This window comes from Terrapene carolina, unplaced genomic scaffold (genome assembly GCF_002925995.2).
Source record: "Terrapene carolina triunguis isolate 2854851 unplaced genomic scaffold, T_m_triunguis-2.0 Scaffold69, whole genome shotgun sequence".
In the NCBI taxonomy this organism is placed as follows: Eukaryota; Metazoa; Chordata; order Testudines; family Emydidae; genus Terrapene; species Terrapene triunguis.
This window is the reverse complement of record NW_020664420.1, coordinates 9,624,381-9,644,510: the sequence shown is the minus strand read 5'-3', so window position 1 is coordinate 9,644,510 and position 20,130 is coordinate 9,624,381. Positions and strand designations below refer to the sequence as shown.

Here is a 20,130-nt window from a genome sequence, read left to right as displayed (position 1 = left end):
ACAGTGATAGACAATGAATAATAGCAGACGGAGAGAAATGAAAAGACAAGGATAAGCAACTATTGTGGCTTACTTCCTTAAATTTCCATTGAAAGCACTTCGTTTGTGCGTTGGGTATTTTTTGTTCCTTTTACATATTTGTTTTAATAGAAGTCCAAAAACATGATTCATATCAGCTGATACAGTGTTCCAATTGTCAAGTATCGGGGGTAGCCGTGTTAGTCTGTATCTACAAAAACAACAAGGAGTCTGGTGGCACCTTAAAGACTAACAGATTTATTTGGGCATAAGCTTTTGTGGGTAAAAACCTCACTTCTTTTTTACCCATGAAAGCTTATGCCCAAATAAATCTGTTAGTCTTTAAGGTGCCACCAGACTCCTTGTTGTTCCAATTGTGTGAGTGATAGAATTTTGATTGAGGCAATGACCTGACCTCCCACAGTAGTTACGAGGAGTACACACGTATTTTAAATAAGATGGACAAATAATTATAGTGAGCGGATGCAACTTTTCTGTATTACCATTTGGAAGAATGTATTTAGGCCCAATTCTGTTCTATTTAAGTCAGTGGCATTTTGCCATTGATTAGAAGACACCTAAAAGGGAGCAACATTGGGTCCTTTTAAAGGGCCTGCTATAGGCTGGTGTTGGAGACAGTAGAAAACCATGATGGAGTAGTTCTATGTGCTTATACAATCCTATTAATAACTTCAAGGTCTCCTATAGTATCAGAGCGATAAGAAACGAACATTTGTTTGCTGATGTGATATATAATTCCACAAGTCCGGTTTTATTCTAACACAACTGCCACTCAGAGCCAATTTTAAAATCTTGTAGTTAATTTGTATCTACAAAATGGCATACCATACACCTACACTGGCAAATGCCAAACAGATTATGTTACCTGTATGATTATGTCATGGAAGTATTTTCTAACCCCGGAGAGTGGAAGCAAAGTAGTCTCCAAGGTGAAATGATCTGGTCTTTCCAATCAGAGAGCTGTGAGACTTATCTGTCCACATGGCTCAATTTTCAGCCCAGCCTTAGCTGAGTATTCAATTTTTCACCTTCAATTTTGCATTCCAATTTCCCCCCAAGTATTCAGGGTACAACTGATGCCCATTTATAAATAGTGTTAAGGTGTGGTCAAGTAACTAATCATCAAATTCTAAATGACATCAATTGTACCTACACATCACAGGTGCAAAACTGAAACAAGTTGCAGGCATGCAAGTGTGACTGGCTGTTATAGTCTCTCTAGGCATGTCCCTAGGCATGGTTTGATGTAATGCTTCCTAACAGGCAACAGCGGAGTTGCCAAACTGAAGTTTTCAAAACAAAGGGCAAACCAAAGTAGATCCAAGAATTACTCTTCCAGCCTGAAGCGCACATGAATCTCGTTTGCAGTGCAGGTGTCCGTATGTCCATTGTGTACATCGTATCCTGAAAATAGCAGGCACGACAAGAAAATACTCTAGGGTGGGATGGTTGATGTTGCACTCCCTGTTTGTCAACTGGAAAACACTGGTTCAGGCTTATTCACATCACTATCCCCTTGCTAGAGATCAGTATCTCCACCCTTCCTCAGAGGAGTCTACTTGTCTGGTACTGGTGATCCAGGAATCCTAACTAGTATTAAGCCTTATTGCCACCAGCTTAAACAACTTTAGTCTTCGGCATCACTTAAATTAAACCAATTTGCTCTCTAAAAAATCCTGCTCGTATCAGACAAAATGATAAAGATACTGCAGTTCACATTTCAGCTGTGCCATGCTAGAGGAAACAATTCAGTGGAATGCTAGTGCTGGGGTAGGGCAGTGCCATTAAAATGTGATTTTTATAGCACTGTGATTATTTTCATAATTCGGCATAAGAACATGAACCTTTTATTCAAAGAGGAACATTTTCTTAAGCCTCCTTATATCAATAGATACAATTTTTTTGACTTTTTCCTAAAATGAGACATTCAGAATTCAGTATTTTTAATGTTTTTCCCCTACAAATCTAGTTTATTGAACATTAGCTCAGGAATCAAACACTTGAGTGTCAGATTTCCAGCACGAAAGAAGCTGCCTCACCATAAGAATAATGCTTACTACTTCAGCCAAAATTTTCAAACCATTGTGTTTAACGTTAATCAACTAGGAGGAAATTTTCAAAGGCACAAATGGAAGTTGGGCATCTAGCTCTTATTTGTGCCTTTGAATGTTTCCCTTCTAAATTCTTATTTAAGCACCTAAACAAACGTAGACTGAATTTCAGCGTTGCTGAGCAGCCATAGACCCATTGGCTTCAAGTCTGAAAATCGTATCCTTTCTATTTTCAAAGTGCTATACAAATGTTAACTCCGTTTTTCCCAACATTCGGGTTAGATAAGCAAGCAATTGTATGTGTGATTTATAAATGAAGAAATTGAGGCAAAGGAAGGTTAAGGCAATGATTTTCAAAAGTATGAGCCTAAAGTTAAGTTCCTAAATCCACATTTAGGTACTTAAATAGGTAGCCTCATTTTCAAGCTCCCAATGACTTCCTCCATGGAACACTTTTGATTTCAGTGGAAATTGCTGGGTGCTCAGGCCACTTGTTTAGGTGCCTAAATATGGACTTAGATGGCTAGTTTAAGCTCTTCTGAAAATTTTGGCCTAATTGACTTGCTTAAGAGCATACATTGAGTCCATGGCAGAACTCATGAATTATAGCTCCTGGTCCCAGGCCATGTTCAATCCACTAGACCTTTCTGCCTCCCAAGTCAAGAAAAAGTGAGTGGTAAATTTATTATTATTATTTCCTTAATTTTTAGTTATTCATTGATCCAGCTAAAGTGGTAACAGCCTCATCTGTGTGATCTTTTATTCATGTAGATATTTATTTTTAGTGTAGTGAAATGTAAAGAGTGGTTACAACTACAATTCCAAGTAGCTACACCCAGGAGTTGTGTTCGTAACTCCTACCTTACATCATACTGAAAGTTGCTTAACGTTGAGATTGGAATGCCAAGTTCTTGACGTCATAGACCCCAGAGCATTTTTTTGCTAGAGAAGAGAGAGTTAACTCAAGTAACTTGGCCAAATGTTATTTTGAGTGAATATCATAGAATCATAGAATATCAGGGTTGGAAGGGAGCTCAGGAGGTCATCTAGTCCAACCCCCTGCTCAAAGCAAGACCAATCCCCAACTAAATCATCCCAGCCAGGGCTTTGTCAAGCCTGACCTTAAAAACCTCTAAGGAAGGAGATTCCACCACCTCCCTAGGTAACCCATTCCAGTGCTTCACCACTCTCCTAGTAAAAAAGTTTTTCCTAATATCCAATCTAAACCTCTCCCACTGCAACTCGAGAACATTGCTTCTTGTTCTGTCATCTGGTATCACTGAGAACAGTCTAGATCAATCCTCTTTGGAACCCCCTCTCAGGTAGTTGAAAGCAGCTATCAAATCCCTCCTCAATCTTATATTGTTTAGTCTGCAGAAGAGAATCTACTGACACAAAGTTCCCTGTATAGTTTAGTTGGAGAGGTTATTTGACTCTTCTTATGCTGAATAGTGTTACGGGTGAAGACTGATTGCTATGTTCCACCTGCAAGGTGACTGGTTTAGAGCAGGTGGCTGCATTTCAGAGAGATCTCTTTATATACAGCATAAATTGCTTTGGGATCCTCCAGGATGAAAGTTGCTAACATTGCTATTATTTATTATTATTAAAATTGTACCCCCTTGGATTCCTGTCTGGAGTGAGTGACAGGTTAAACTTCTGCTCTTTTTCTTGTTGGTATTATAATGGATAACTCGGTGTGGACTTGACAGCACTGCTGAGTTTAAAAATGAGGAAAATAGCAGAGGTATATTTCTTACACTGCTCTAGCACAGTTGAGCAATTTAAAAATTGTTCATGAATTCTTGATCTCCAGATTGAAACATTAGGGACATTCAGAATCCCAACATACATATAGGGACCTGTTCTCCCCTTGATGAGCAGTGTCACCTTACCACACACAGTTAGGGTAGTGCCTGAAATAAACAGATGCTACCCAGAGGCATCTGTATGTCTCTGTAAGGTTGACCATCAAAATAGTGTATGGATTGTTTCCAATCCAAGTACCTTACTGGGCCAGAATGTGGCAATTCGTGGTACTAATGGTGCTGAGAATTATGGGGCTGTTTCTGAATTTGGAAAAATTTGCATTTGGGAAAAAGCGGATGATGTAGTCATCACGTATGATGATGAAAACACTCTTTCCATTCCACTGGTATCTCAGGAGGATGTTAAACAGCAGCTATTAAAATTAGACCCTTTTACATCAGCAGGTCGAGATAACTTGCATCCAAGAGTTTTAAAAGAGATGGCTTAGGGCCTCCCTGGACCATTTAATGTTGATCTTCAATAAGTATGAGCCTAAAGTTAAGTTCCTAAATCCACATTTAGGTACTTAAATAGGTACTTGGAGAACTGGGGAAGTTCTAGAAGACTGGAAGAAAGCAGCTGATGTGCCAATATTTAAAAAGGGTAAACGGGATGACCTGGATAATTACAGGTCTGTCAGTCTGACATTGATTCCAGGCAAATAATGGAGCTGCAGATACAAGACTTACTCAATATAGAGTTAAAGGAGGGTAATATAATTAATGCCAATCAACACAGGTTTATTGAAAATAGGTCCTGTCAACAAACTTGATATCTTTTGTTGATGAGATTACAAGTTTGGTTGATAAAGTTAACAATGTTGATGTAATAGACATAGACATCTGTAAGGCATTTGACTTGGTACCACACAATATTTTGATTAAAAGAGAAAAATGATCTAAAATTAACATGGCACACATTAAACAGATTAAAAGATGGCTAACTGATAGGTGTCAAAATGTAATTGTAAATGAGGGATCATCACTGAGCGGGTTTGTTTCTAGGTCTCGCAGGGATCAGTTCTTGGCCCTACTTTATTTAATATTTTTTTTATCAATTAACTTGAAGAAAACAAAAAATCATCACTGATGAAGTTTGCAGATGACACACAAATTGGGGGACTAGTAAATAATAGAGGACAGGTCACTGATACAGAATGATAATAATCGCTTGGTAATCTGGGCGCAAGCAAACAATATGCGTTTTTAATGTGGCTAAATGTATACATCTATGAGCAAAGAACGTGGGTCATACATATAGGATGAGGGACTCTATCCTGGGAAGCAGACACTCTGAAAACGGTTTGGGGATTGTGATAGATAATCAGCTGAACACAAACTCCCAGGGTGACACTCTGGCCAAAAGGAGTAATGCAATCCTTGGATGCATAAATGGGAATCTTGAGGAATACTGTGTGCAGTTTGGTCGCACAAGTCCAGAAAGATGTTAACAAATTGGAGAGGATTTGGAGAAGAGCCCCAAGAATGCTTACATGATTAGAAAACATGCCTCATAGCGATAGACTTGAGGAGCTCCATCTATTTAGTTTAACAAAGAGAAGGGTAAGGAGTGACTTGATTACAGTCTGTAAATACCTATATGGGGAACAAATATTTAATAATGGGCGCATTAGTCTAGCAGACAAATCTATACAATATGATCCAATGTCTGGGAGTTGAAGCTAGACAAATTCAGATTTGAAATAAGGTGAAATGTTTTTAACAGTGGGGGTAATTAACTACTGGAACAACTTACCGGGGTTGTGGTGCATTATTCATCACTGACAATTTTTAATCAAGATGAGATGTTTTTCTAGATGTGCGCTAGGAATTATTTTGGGGAAGTTCTATGGCCTGTGATATACAGGAGGTCAGACTAGATGATCACAATTGTGCATTCTGACCTTGGAATCTATGAATCTCTGCTCTATTGCACCTGTTTTACCCCAGGGCAGTCCCATTGAAATGCAGTGTCTGGTGCCAAAGAGTGGAGAATCAGGACCTCCGTGTGCACATGGTGTGGAAAATGGACTCTGTCTACTATGCTTGTTCTGTATGAACACCGGCTGATCTCAATGTGGGTTCAGTGCCCAGAACCAGAATAGAATATGGCTCTGTGCCGTCTAAGATAGCAAAGTTCCATTGGAACGAAGATTAAAGTTCCTAAACCACATTAAATTCATATGGTTTCCAAAGCCAGTTAAGTGGGATCTAATCATTACTTTGTTTGGTATTAGTTGTAATAGTATTGATTGTATAGAAAGTTTTTTCATATTGAAGTTGGTGTTGTCTTCCCTAAGAATTTCATTGTCCTTTACAGCAGAACCTTATTACACGGTTGTTACAAATGTAGCATCTTATAGACCTCAAATGAATGGGTTTTCTGGCTATGCAGAAAAGCACCTTGTACTGTTTATCATAGGTTATGCTGTGGTGCAGTCATGACATCCTTCTTTCTGCCCAGTGATGTCTATCTTTCTGTTAGCCAGCAACTCAGCTCTTTCTCCTGAAAACCTTTAACGGTGCTGCATAAGTCACAGGTTAATCCACCTGCTCAAAGAATTCCAATCAAGGAGTTCCAGGCTACAGCAAATTGAGCTCTCCCAACATGCAGGAGAACGTAAATGGCTGAGTTTCTTTCTGTACGTGCTGTGTATATAAGCAGAAATGAAACCCAGCTGTATTGGAAAGGTTGCCAATGTAAATATTCTTGTCATTGCCTCCGGATACTCTGCTGCTAGGTTTCTTTTCAGTTTGTGCATGGAGTGGGAAACTGTGCTCATCTGTATCATCATAACGTGTAATTGCAGATTTGATCCAAAGAGAGCAGTCCAGCAGTTAAGAGCCTGTGGTGTGTTGGAGACCATCCGTATCAGTGCAGCTGGCTATCCATCCAGGTACGGTACTGCCAAAGACACCTGGTGTTATACTATGTCACATGCTTCATTCAGTGAATTTGGCACCTGGAGGGGGAAAAAGCCGTGTTTTCTTTCAAAAAGATGTTTGTTTTACAAAAATCCCACCAGCTCCTGAAATCTTCAATTCTGAGAAGTTCATTGTCAAGCCACAAGCTGAAATATAAACCAGCCATAGAGTATGTTCTGTTTATTGAGCTCAGAGTTACACTTGGTGCTTTCCACCTGGCACTGAGAAATAATTTCACATGGTGATGTTAATTAGCAAGGAACCATGAACGATAAAATCTCCAACAATGCTGTGTGTGGATAGTAAGAAATTGATAGGAATCTGGATTTGATCCCATATGGAGATGGACAACAAGAAATAATAATGGTGTTTTTCCCAGGCTGGTTAAAGTTCTAAACGTGTTATTCTTGTTCAGAAGTAAATGTTGCCTATAAGGAAGGATTCCCCCCACAGCCACCAAAGCTCACTCTAGAAAAGGTCCCCACAGGGCCTACATGTATTGTTTTGTTTTCAGGCTTCAGACACCTGCTATAATAGCAATTGCTGCCAAAAAATGTAGATGTTTGTTTCAGTGTATGCACATGGAGGGAATGAATCTTTTAAACCATTGTTATAGTCCACATATCATAAGAATATCAGGCATCAAACGTTTTGCATAAAAATAAAGGAAGAAAGGTGGGAGGTAATTTGAGCTTCACTGATAAGATTTGAGCTTCAAATGATATTTTAGAGCCCAGTAAATTCAAAAGCTGAAACTCTAAATCAGGCCTGAAGATGACAAGGGCAAATAATGTTGAAAATGCCTCAGGTCTGCTTTATTGCTGAGCAGTTTTGTGTTAATGTCAGCGTAGCGATCAGCCTTTTTATATGGAACAAAGGACTTATAAATATGCTTCCAAAATAGTCAATTAACTGGGATGTTCAACGCCCTGTCACTGTCCTTTTGGAGAAATGTGCTGCCTGAAAATTCACTCTCCTCCCTTGCATGCTTATAAGCAGCAAGAAATAGATACTGAGAATTTATGCCAGCTCTTATACTAGCAGCACTGCCAATTATTTAATCTTCCTGGTGCTTTCTGACATCCAGAAGGAATTCCCGCCACACCTTTGGACAAACAAATACTTAAAACAGGAAGGCCTGCTGTCTGCTCTAGTTCATTCAGATGGATCTTTATGGAAAAATCCTGTAGAAATTGAGGAAAAAATTGTATCTTTTCTATGAAACTTCAGAAGCATGCTGTAGAATGTAATAGAAATGTACATCCCTTCTCTAGAATTATAGGTGGTGTAACCCTAACTATTGGCTCCACCCTATTAAATTCTCTAAGACTTTTCCATAAAGGGATCTATATCAGCTACTGGTAAAACGAGGATGCCTAAATTTCTGTGATCTCTAAGATTAAACAGTGGGAGAAATAACTCAAAATGAGCCAAGCACCTTTAAAATCATGTTTATGAAGGCGTCAGTAGGGCCAAATCCTGCTTCTGCCCTCCTATGTGTGGAAGGCCCTAAGACGTAGTGGAACAGCCAGGGTTTCTTTATGAACGGGGACACCAAGGGGAGTACATGCCGCCAGCAAGCCACGTGGTAGTGTTCTGCAGCACAGCAGAGGGATCTTAGTTCTGTGACTACCCTGATCAGCTGGCATAAATACTCACCCGGAGCAGGTGGATCTCTGAATTTATGGTTGCACATGGGTTCTCTTAGTGGCTTCAGAGCAGCTTCAGTGGTTCTCTGTTCCCAGTGATTGAAGGAGAGAATTGATTTCCCCCCCTCCCCTCCCCACAGAAATCCCTTGTATAAGGCCTGATTTCTTCATTTTTGCACTAGGTGTCCAGCATTAGGCCCATGCAGTCTAGTCTATAAGAGTATTTAGATGCGTTTATCTATTTGAAAAAGATATAAAAAATATTTATTTGTATCTGAACTTCAGTAGTTCCTAAAGGCCCAGACAGAGATCAGGGGTCCCTTGTGAGAGGCACTGTACACACACAGCAGCTCTTACACTGAAAAACTCACAAGGCAAAGAAAGCTTTAGCCTCCTATCAAACGGTCCTGCAGTGACTCAAGAGCATGAGTACCAAACTCAGGGCAGACTGTAAGGAAGCGATGCACAAGCCCTCAGATTAGTGGTGAGTTCTGTACGTAGATTTCACCAACCAAATGTTAAGTTTAAACTCTTCAAGCACTGTGCCAGCCTTACCAAGGAGTCACAGGCAGTCCCTTGGGTACTCCGTCTGTCTTGCCACCCAGGTAAGCTTACCTTTGTGACAGATGCTCCTTTACACCAAAAATCACAGCAATATTCAGGTTACTCCCAGTCCCAAAGGACCAGCTATTTACCCCAGGTCAGTTGCACTTTAGCTCTTACACCAAAGACAATGCTTTTAGCCAATCCTGTAATGAACTATCTAAAGATTTATTATATAGGGAAAAGAAACGAGAGTTATTTACAAGGTTAAAGCAAGTAAACATATATGTGCAAATGAGTTACTCTCAAGTATCAAAAGGTAATAGAAGCTTCTGTAATAAGCAAGCTTTGTATGTCCTTTAGGGCTAACTCTAGCTAAGCAGCTGGGGATCCTTTGCTTATGCCTAGAAACCTTGCCCCACAGAGTCCAAGAAGCAATGGTATACAGTTCCTCCTTGTTAGGGGTTTTTATTCCCTTTCTCCCCCACCCCCTTCTGCTTTAAGCTGCAAACTCAGCTTAAACTCAGGGAGGAATTCACTTACAAGACTCATCTTAATGGGGTGGGGGAGTAAACAACAAAGTCTTTTGTCCTCTTTAACGTTCCACTCTAGTCCCTCTGGTGTCGATGGGCCTTCCTTGTCGAACAGGACATAACGCCTTTTGTTGGAGACCAGCATTTCACACGAGTTAATGTCTCCCTCCTGTCTGCTGATTTACACAGTTATAGAGGCTTACAATGTAAACACTGACATACTACCCTACAGTATGGGATACAGACACTATAACTGAGATTAATATATGCAGCAACTCACAAGCATTCAATAAAGTCTAAACACATTCTTATAATGCTAATGCCTATTTTAACAATGCTAATACACAGGTGAGCCAGACTGGTTCCGGCTATGTACACCTCTACCCCGATATAACGCGACCCGATATAACATGAATTCGGATATAACGCGGTAAAGCGGTGCTCCGGGGGGGGGGTGGTGCGCACGCCAGCGGATCAAAGCAAGTTTGATATAACGCGGTTTCACCTATAACACGGTAAGATTTTTTTGCTCCCGAGGACAGCTTTATATCGAGGTAGGTGTATTTGTCAGCATTCCACTGAGCTGGCACCTGGTCTGCCAGCATCACAACCATATGGCTGGACAGTTGCAATTTTGGTTATGAGCACTTCTTTCCCACACAGTCGAGGTGGATAATTTTTTAATACATGGAGCATCCAAATCTTCCTCTTGTCTGACGTTATTGGTCTACTCTAAAGAGGTGCAAGACCGAGCAGCTCTTCAGTTTTCAATCCTCTTCACTTTAGGGTTCAGGACACTTATGATACGTCTACACTGCAATTTGGAGTGAGCCCCCTCCTTAGGTTCTGAGCCTGAGTTTCAGCCCAAGTTGCAACTTGAAAGCACTGTCTATACAGGTGTTCTGTCGACCTGGGCTCTGGCAGGCTCACTCCTACTTGCTCCAAAATGCTGTGTAGACATACCCTTAACGGACAATATGAGAATGTTTTTCCTTGCTGCTGTCTTAACATTTCTGGAAGGTGAATATGTACAGTAGTATCTCTTTGCTATATACAGGATAGTAGTTTCAAGTTGTGCAAGTTTTTTTTTTATCATCCTTGATTATAGATATTCACATTAACTGACAAGCAAGACCAATAGATTCTATATCCTAATGAAAATCCCCAGGTAGTGAGTAATCTGTACATTTGAACTGACTGAATTATTATGAATTAATTAGGCAAATGTTACATAAAATCTAAATCTGATACCACTGGAAATGTAATAATTTTTTATTCTTCCTTTTGGTTTCAGCTTCACATGGTCACTTTCATGACTTTAAGCACAGCATAAAATCACAGTGAGTTTTATAAGTGTAATATCTAGAGTGCATGATTTCAAATTGAAGACATTTTCTGCTAAATAAATGATAGGGAAGAGGTCATTGCTAGAAGCTTGATCTTGCAACCCTTTAGTTCCAATCCTACATGACTAAACTCCATTCGAAATAGCCGTGCAAAATTTTAAATCCTTGAACTGCAAGATGTTTGCATTTCATTTAGGATTTGCAAAAATGTCTTTTAGAATTTTTCTCAAAATAATAGGAAAAAATGCTAATGTTCACATTTCCATGTATAACTGAACACTTTAGAGTCATAGAATCATAGGACTGGAAAGATCTTGAGAGGTCATCTAGTCTAGTCCCCTGCACTCAAGGCAAGACTGAGTATTATCTAGACCATCCCTGACAGGTGTTTGTCTAACCTGCTCTTAAAAATCTCCAATGATGGAGATTCCACCACCTCCCTAGGCAATTTATTCCAGGGCTTAACTACCCTGACAGGAAATTTTTCCTAATGTCCAACCTAAACCTCCCCTGCTGCAATTTAAACCCATTGCTTCTTGTCCTATCCTCAGAGGCTAATGGGAATATTTTTTTCTCCCTCCTCCTTGTAACAACCTTTTATGTACTTGAAAACTGTTACCATGTCCCCTCTCAGTCTTCTCTTCTCCAGACTAAACAAACCTGATTTTTTCAGTCTTTCCTCAGAGGTCATGTTTTCTAGCCTTTTAATCATTTTTGTTGCTCTTCTCTGGACTTTCTCCAATTTATTCACATCTTTCTGAAATGTGGCGACCAGAACTGGACACAATACTCCAGTTGAAGTCTAATCAGTACGGAGTAGAGCGGAAGAATTACTTCTTGTGTCTTGCTTAAAACACACTCCTGCTAATACATCCCAGAATGATGTTCGCTTTTTTGCAACAGTGTTACACGATTGACTCATATTTAGCTTGTGATACACTATGACCCCCAGATCCTTTTCTGCAGTATGCCTTTCTAGGCAATTTCCCATTTTGTATGTGTGCAACTGATTGTTCCTTCCTAAGTGGAGTACTTTGCATTTGTCCTTGTTGAATTTCATCCTATTTACTTCAGACCATTTCTCCAGTTTTCCAGATCATTTTGAATTTTAATCCTATCCTCCAAAGCACTCTCAAACCCCTCTGCCCCCAGCTTGGTATCATCCACAAACTTTATAAGTGTCCTCTCTATATGCCATTATCTAAATCATTGATGAACATATTGAACAGAACAGGACCCAGAACTAATCCCTGCGGGACCCCACTCGTTATGCCTTTCAAGTTTGATTGTGAACCACTGATAACTACTCTCTGGGAAGGGTTTTCCAACCAGTTATGCACCCACCTTATAGTACCTCCATCTAGATTATATTTCCCTAATTTGTTTACGAGAAGGTCATGCGAGACATTATCAGAAGCCTCACTAAAGTCAAGATATACCATGTCTACCACTTCCCCCCCATCCACAAGGCTTGTTACCCTGTCAAAGACGGCTATTATGTTGGTTTGACATGATTTGTTCTTGACAAATATATGCTGGCAGTTACTTATCACCTTATTATTTTCTTGGTGTTCACAAATTGATTGCTTAATTATTTGCTCCATTATCTTTCCTGGTACTCAAGTTAAGCAGACGGATCTGTAATTACCTGGGTTATCCTTATTTCCCTTTTTATAGATTGGCACTATATTTGGCCTTTTCCAGTCCTCTGGAATCTCTCCCATCTTCCATGACTTTTGGAAGATAATCACTAGTGGCTAAGATATTTCCTCAGTCAGTTCATTGAGTATTCTAGGCTGTATTTCGTCAGGCTCTGATGACTTGAAGACATCTAATTTGTCCAAGGAATTTTTAACTTGTTCTTTCCCTATTTTAGTCTCTGATCCTACCTCGTTTTCATTAGCATTCACTATGTTAGATGTCCAATTGCTACTAACCTTTTTGGTGAAAACTGAAACAAAAAAAGTCATTTAGGACTTCTGCCATTTCCACATTTTGTGTTGTTATTTTTCCCGCCTCATTGAGTAACGGGCATACCCTGTCTTTGGTTGTCTTCTTGCTTCTATTTGTAGAATGTTTTCTTGTTGCCCTTTATGTCTCTACCTAATTTAATCTCGTTTTGTGCTTTCTAATTTTGTCCCTATATACTTGTGTTACTTGTTTATAGTCACCCTTTGTCATTTAACCTAGTTTCTACTTTATGTAGGACTCTTTTTTGAGTTTCAGATCATTGAAGATCTGCTGGTTAAGCCAGGGTGGTCTCTTGCCATATTTCCTATCTTTCCTATGCAGTGGGATAGTTTGTTTTTGTGCTGTTAATAATGTCTCTTTGAAAAACTGCTAACTCTCTTGAACTGTTTTTCCCCTTAGAATTGCTTCCCATAGGATCTTATCTACCAACTCCCTGAGTTTGCTAACTCTGACTTCTTCAAATCCATTGTCTTTATTGTGCTGTTTTCCCTCCTCCCATTCCTTAGGATCACAAACTCTACCATTTCATGATTACTTTCACCTAAGCTGCCTTCCACTTTCAAATTCTCAACCAGTTCCTCACTATTTGTCAAAATCAAATCGAGAACAGCGTCTCCCCTAGTAGTTTTCTCCACCTTCTGAACTAAAAAATTGTCTCCAATACATTCCAAGAACTTGTTGGATAATCTGTGACCTGTTTTCCATCACCACGAAGTCCTGTGCTTTGGATGATTTTGTTAGTTGTTTAAAAAATCCACCTCCTTCTCTTCTTCCTGGTTAGGTGGTCTGTAGTAGACCCCTACTATGACTTGTTTTTTATCCTTACCCACACACTTTCAACAAGTCTGTCTCCTATTACCATCTCAACCTCAGTCCAAGTGTATACATTTTTGTTATACAAGGCAACATTTCATTACAGGGGTATTTCTGGGAGTGAAATGTCTTGGAAAGAAATAGCCAATATTTTGACATTAAATTTTTTGCTTTTGTCACTGTGGCACTCCCATAGTCACTACTCTGAATGGGTTTTATTTGTACGGTGACTTTTCACCCAGTTCTTAAAAAGTTGAATACAGTTTTTCAGTGTTCTGCAGACCATATAAAGAAAATAATAAACTCCACTACAAGAAAGAGCTTGGCAGTTCCCCCATCTTTGATATAGGATATGCTTTGCCATATTTATCATTTTCATGAAACACTGTGTTCTGCAAGTATTTGATGTAAAATGAAAATGTATCATCCAATTTGAAATGCTACGCAGTAGTTAAGAAATATGTTCATTATTATGTACATAAACCACTGTGATGAATGCGCTGTCCTAGAGAAATGAAGAGTGTATCCATCATCAGCTTTTATGTTTAAAGTATGGAACATGTCTCTCTACTATAAAACCATTTATCTTCTTTTTAGAAGCTGGTTACAATGAAGATTAATCTAGAGAAAATAAGAATTGAAGCAATGTGTTGCTCCATCAACACTAACAAAATACTCTTTTAGGAATCTTTGAACTTGAGAACTTTATAAGACAAGACTTTATCTGTCATAGTTGTTCTCTTATCCTCTCAGCGTTTAAGTATTAATGACACCCAGTTATTAAGAGTACAACTGAATACATGGCTAATACCGGTGGCTTGAATGAAGTCATGGGCCCGGCCGATTCAGAATGCTCAGTTGTAGTATATCTGTAAGAATTCTGTACATGGTCAATTTGTGAATGCAAGGCGTGGTCTAGTGATTTAAGCATGGATCTAGAAAACAGCTCTGACTCTGGAGCACATCTCAGAACCATCTGGTTCAGTTTCCATGCTGTACAATCTATTGAAGGTACTTTATCCTTTTTCATAGTATCTGAGTGCCTCACAGTCTTTACAACACCCCTGTGAGATACATACAAAACTGCAGCACAGACCAGGGCTGGCTCCAGGTTTTCTGCCGCCCCAAGTGGCGAAGGAAAAAAAAAAGCCAATCAGCGGCACTTTGGCGGCAGCTCAGTCATGCCGCTCCATTCTTTGGCGGCAGTTCGGCAGCGGGTCCTCCACTCCCTCTCTTCCTCTTCGGCAGCAGCTCAAAGAGGAAGAGAGGGACTGAGGGACCCACTGCCGAATTCCTGCCGAAGACCCGGACGTGCCGCCCCAATAGCAGACGGAGGGCCACCGCTTTGTATTGGCCGCCCCAAGCACCTGCTTCCTTCGCTGGTGCCTGGAGCTGGCCCTGGCACAGATGGACCAACTGACTTGCCCAGCGTCATATGGAGAGTCTGTGTCAGAGCAGGGAATTGGACCTGGGTCTCCTGAGTCACAGGCCAGTGTTCGAACCACTAGAATATTCTTTCCCTGTGCAACATTGCTCATGATACTTGCCTGCCATGCAGAGGGTGTTTTGAGGATTAAATACTTACTATTTATTATTTAGAAAGTGCTTGGAACATATCAAGCACTATAAATGCCACATATTAGCAACAATTAACTTCCAATGTTTGTTCCTTATTCTTTACCAGGTAGAATTTCCTTTGTTCAGAGATGAGCTGAAGCTCTCATATCCAGCCTGCTGCAAATTTTGGTAATGGGGCGTTTGTATTTGACTCTCCAAACCTGTCCCAGTTCAGTTCCAAAACTGGAATTGCCCAGTTTTCTGGCTGAGGATATGAGAGAAATCTTGTGGTATTTCTGCTACTTTGGACCAAAATCTTGCAAGAATTATTTTATTTTTGGCACCATCAAATCTGAACACCCACTCCTGACTTGTCCTTCACCACAAACTCTAAACCCCATCTCCTCTTTTTTTTTGTTGTTATAGGGTATGTCTACATTAGACATGTGTGGCTGGCCCATGCCAGCTGACTCAGGCTTGTGGGCTTGGGCTGAATGGGCTGCTTAATTGTGGTGTAGGCATTTGGACTCAGACTGCAGCCCAAGTTCTGGGACCCTCCCACTTCACAAGCTCCTGGAGCCCAGACTCCAGCCCAAGCCTGAACATCTACACTGCAATTAAAAACTTGTAGCAGGCCCCATGGCAGCTGACTCAGGCTCAGGTGCGGGTTAAGTGACTGTTTAATTGCAGTGTAGATGTTCAGGCTTGGGCTGGAGTCTGGGCTCCAGGAGCTTGTGAAGTGGGAGGGTCCCAGAACTTGGGCTGCAGTCTGAGTCCAAATGCCTACACCACAATTAAGCAGCCCATTCAGCCCAAGCCTGAACATCTACACTGCAATTAAACAGTCACTTAACCCGCACCTGAGCCTGAGTCAGCTGCCATGGGGCCTGCTACAAGTTTTTAATTGCAGTGTACGTATATCCTTAATGTCGCCTCCTAGTCTGGACCGGACACTTTTGTTTGTATTAACATGCCTAGATAGCTTTACAGCAACAACAAAAATACGGCATGAAAGCTCTCCTCTGCCTTCATTTGTCTCCCTACTTCTGGTCTTCAAGTTCAATTTCTTGGAAGAATTTCGTTTTCAACTTTTAAAGATCTACTAAATAGCATGCCTCAACTCAGCCATTCCAACCTAGGTGGAAGCCCTACATTGCCAGTGACAGACATGTCAAAGAGGATTTGATTTTTTCTCCTTAATCGCCAGGAATTTGTCTTGAGGTTTCTCCTTCAATAAACAAAGTCAGAGATGTATGGGTTTTGATGGCAAGGATTTCAATTAGTTTAACTCCTATCTAATCTGGGGAAAATTACGCTGAAATTTTTCTATGAAATGTAACGCAAGAACAAGTGAATTAATTTTGAACAACCGTGGACCAAAACAAGTGATTGTCCAATTTGATTTGAGTCTGGCATTTTAGACTAAACTCAGAAATTGGGGATTAACACAATTCTGTCAGCGCTGACTGAATAGCAGGATTCACTTGAGCAATTGAATTCCTCATCTAGGACAGACTGTGATGCATCCATGAGCTATGGCCGGTGTCTGCAAACATTGAGATGTTTTCAAATTCATCCTCTCGGACTTATTACCTTCAGGGAAAATAGTAAAATCCTCTCAAGAATAGCGATTAGTGTTGCCAATGCTAACTGGTTATTTTAAATGTTCACCTTTTGTGGCTTATGAAATGCATAGAGCCATCCTTCCTTTACAATAATTACCGGTATATATAATCTGTACCTTTAAGGAAGGATGTCTCTGTGTGTATGTGTATATCATATAAAACAAAAATTTGGAATCTGACTTCTGACACACATAAACTGGTCCTTTAGAATTTCTGAGATCAGTTCAGCCATATATATATTACCTCATCTAGCCAGAAGCTGTTTTGGTTATCACTTAAATATTCCTGACATTTCACTTCCGCTTTTTTGTTCATCTGAGCTGTCTATTACATACTGCAATTTTGTACCAGTTTTGTGTAATATCACAGCTGCTAAACCTTACAGACATTAAACATTCATAATTGAAATGTTTCAAGGGCATCCCTATGTACAAAATAATTTTTCATAATGTGCCTTTATCTGCCTGGAAATGTCTTTAGAGAAACATGATCTGTAAATTAATTTGGCTACAGATAGTACCTTATTTGTTTGCTGTTCTTTTCTATGGGACTTTTTAAACATTCTTTCTTTTTTTGCTTGCTTTGTTAGGGTGAACATTTTCACTCTCATATTCTAGGGAATAGTTCTGGGCATTAGATCCATGGATAATTTCAGGCAGCACTAATCTGAAGGTTTAATAATTAATCGAAAGGCAAATCTGTTCTGCTATGGCATGGTAACACGAAACAAGAGGAGCTGTATCCTCACCTGCTGTTTCTAAAGTAACCCAGGGCAAAAATTATCTCAAATATGCATCCCGCATGTCCCAAAGAGTCCTAGTTCCTGAACAAAGTTTACTGTTTGGTCTTTTTTGTGTTCTATAGTGCAGGGCCGGCTCTAACTTTTTTGCCGCCCCAGGCAAAAAAGAAGAGAGCCGCCCTGTCGTACCTCCCCCCGCGAGCACCGCCGAAATCCCCGCCCCCCTAGCACCACGCCACCCGAAGCCCCACCCCCCTCCAAGCACCACGCTGCCCGAAGCCCCGCCCCCTCCGAGCACCGCGCCGCCCAAAGCCCCCGCCCCCCCTCTGAGCACCGCTCCGCCCGAAGCCCCTCCCCCCTCCGAGCACCGCGCCGCCCGAAGCCCCACCCCCCCTCCGAGCACTGCGCCGCCCGAAGCCCCGCCCCCCCTCCGAGCACCACGCCGATGAATCCAAAAATAAAAAATAAAAAATCAAGCACCGCCCTGCCCCCAGGTGCCGCCCCAAGCACGTGCTTGGTCGGCTGGTGCCTGGAGCCGGCCCTGTATAGTGTTAAGCAATGTGGATCTCTTAAATGGATTATATCATATGGCACTGGGGTGTCTCCATTTGTCACTTACTCTAGGTCCTCCACTTAAACAAAACTGTGTGCTTAGCAGATGGCAGAAACCATTATGGTCTGTAATGTCAAGGTCTCCATAGTGCAGTTTGCAGCTTATCCTTGTTTCTGTGGGGTAGTTATGGTGTATCAAGTTGCTGTGGGCGGTGCACATATACAATCTCTCCCCATGCCAAGAACCCTTAGGAGAAGAAAACGTTCAGCCTATACCTAGTCAACTGTTTGTACATTGCAATAACACAACAGTTGTTCAGAGGGTTTTTTCAGAATAGCACACGTCCTATTATAGTTACTTCTACAGTTCAGTTTATAACAAATAACCCATCCGAGATGCAAACAAACAAAAACAGCCACATGCATTGTCTTTTTTCTTTTCTAATGTGCTAGACAGATATTTTTAATACCAATTTCAGGCTGCAGAGAAATAAAATATTGTGGTAAATTATAAGACGTGGGGATTTTCCATTATTCAACTCCCAGACTGCAGGGATGAACACAGTTCCACCCAAGTCATATTGCCGATAATGTAATCACAGTATAATGCCCAAGTGGAGAATTTCTTGGCAGTTGTTGACTGGAGGTAAAACTCCCAGGCCAAGATCTTCAGAGGTACTTAGGCACCTAATTCCCACTGAAATCAGTGGAAGTTAGGAACCTAAATGCCTTTGAGGAACTGGGCTCCAATGACTTCACTGGGTTCAGGATTTTGCCCCAGGTGCCTTAACTTAGCTATTCTTTAATTCCTAGGGTGCTAGATACTTAACTGGGAAAGGAGGAAGATCAAAGAAATCTTGAGTTAGGCCACAGTCTTCCAGCTTGTAGGGCGTGGGCAGACTGTTGTGCTGAGCATTGAGAAGGGGCTTCAGGCACGCCCAGCAGTTTGCCCACCCACAAGTTGCAGGATTGGGACCCTTGTAAGTTCTGCCACCCTTTTATTGGAGTGCTTAAGTTTTTTGAATCAGAGGTAGTTGGGGTTGGTCTGCACTATGTTATTTTAACAGGATCAGTGATTCTCACTTCCCTGTTTGTTTAGCTGACAGACATTCTGTCCATTTGGGAGTTGTCTTAACTCATGTTTGTCAGCCAGCCTCAAAATCATTAATACATTTATCCTCAGATGTCCTTAACACCCATTCTCGCCATCTCTTCCCACCCCCCATATCCTCTTTTCTAGCTGCTGCTAACTTTCTAAAAAACAAACAACATAAATCTGTTGGGTCTGAGGTTGCTCATGCTTGGTCTCAGCCCAGAGATGAATTTCTTAGGAAAGCTTGAGAAAAATCAGTTTGTCTATTTATTTTTTCAACTGTACCAGCAGGAAGGAAAAACACACTTTCACCAGTAGTTCCAATCAGAATTGTTGCCGTTACATAACCATAGTGGAAGCTAAGGACTTCAAACTGAGTTTGTTTGATGACATTCACTGTCCTTGTCTTCTCTAGGAAAAAAGGTGTGTTGTTACTTTGAGTTAGCTGACATGGTAATTAACTTGAGGTAAAATCCTGGTGAAGACAAGACACTAGTATAGACAAGGGTTTGCACGAGTGCTCTAAAAATAGCTGTGTAGACGGTGCTTTGAAATCCAGCTTGGGCTCCCCTCCAGGGCTTCAGAGCCTGAACTCCAGCGCAAGCCTCAACATCTACACAGCTGTTTTTAGAGCACTAGAGCAGCGGCTCTCAAACTGTGGGTCGGGACCCCAAAGTAGGTCGGGACCCTGTTTTAATGGGGTCGCCAGGGCTGGCGTTAGACTTGCTGGGACCCACTGCCCAGGCTGAAGGCTTTGAGGGCTTCAGCCCTGGGTGGCCAGGCTCAGGTTACAGGCCTCCTGCCTGGGGCTGAAGCCCTTGGGCTTTGGCTTTGGCCCCCTTGCCCGGGGCGATGGGACTCAGGCTTCGGCTTTGGCCCACCCACC

At 41.1% G+C, this 20,130-nt stretch overlaps 1 protein-coding gene across 1 annotated transcript in view; it reads left to right on the top strand.

Moving 5' to 3' along the window:
• Positions 1-20,130, top strand: part of MYO5B (myosin VB) — a 379,086-nt gene that overhangs the window by 261,123 nt on the left and 97,833 nt on the right. The window contains exon 17 of the mRNA XM_026649314.2: positions 6,709-6,795. Within this exon, the coding sequence (XP_026505099.1) occupies positions 6,709-6,795 (87 nt within the window). The remainder of the gene's footprint in view (positions 1-6,708; positions 6,796-20,130) is intronic.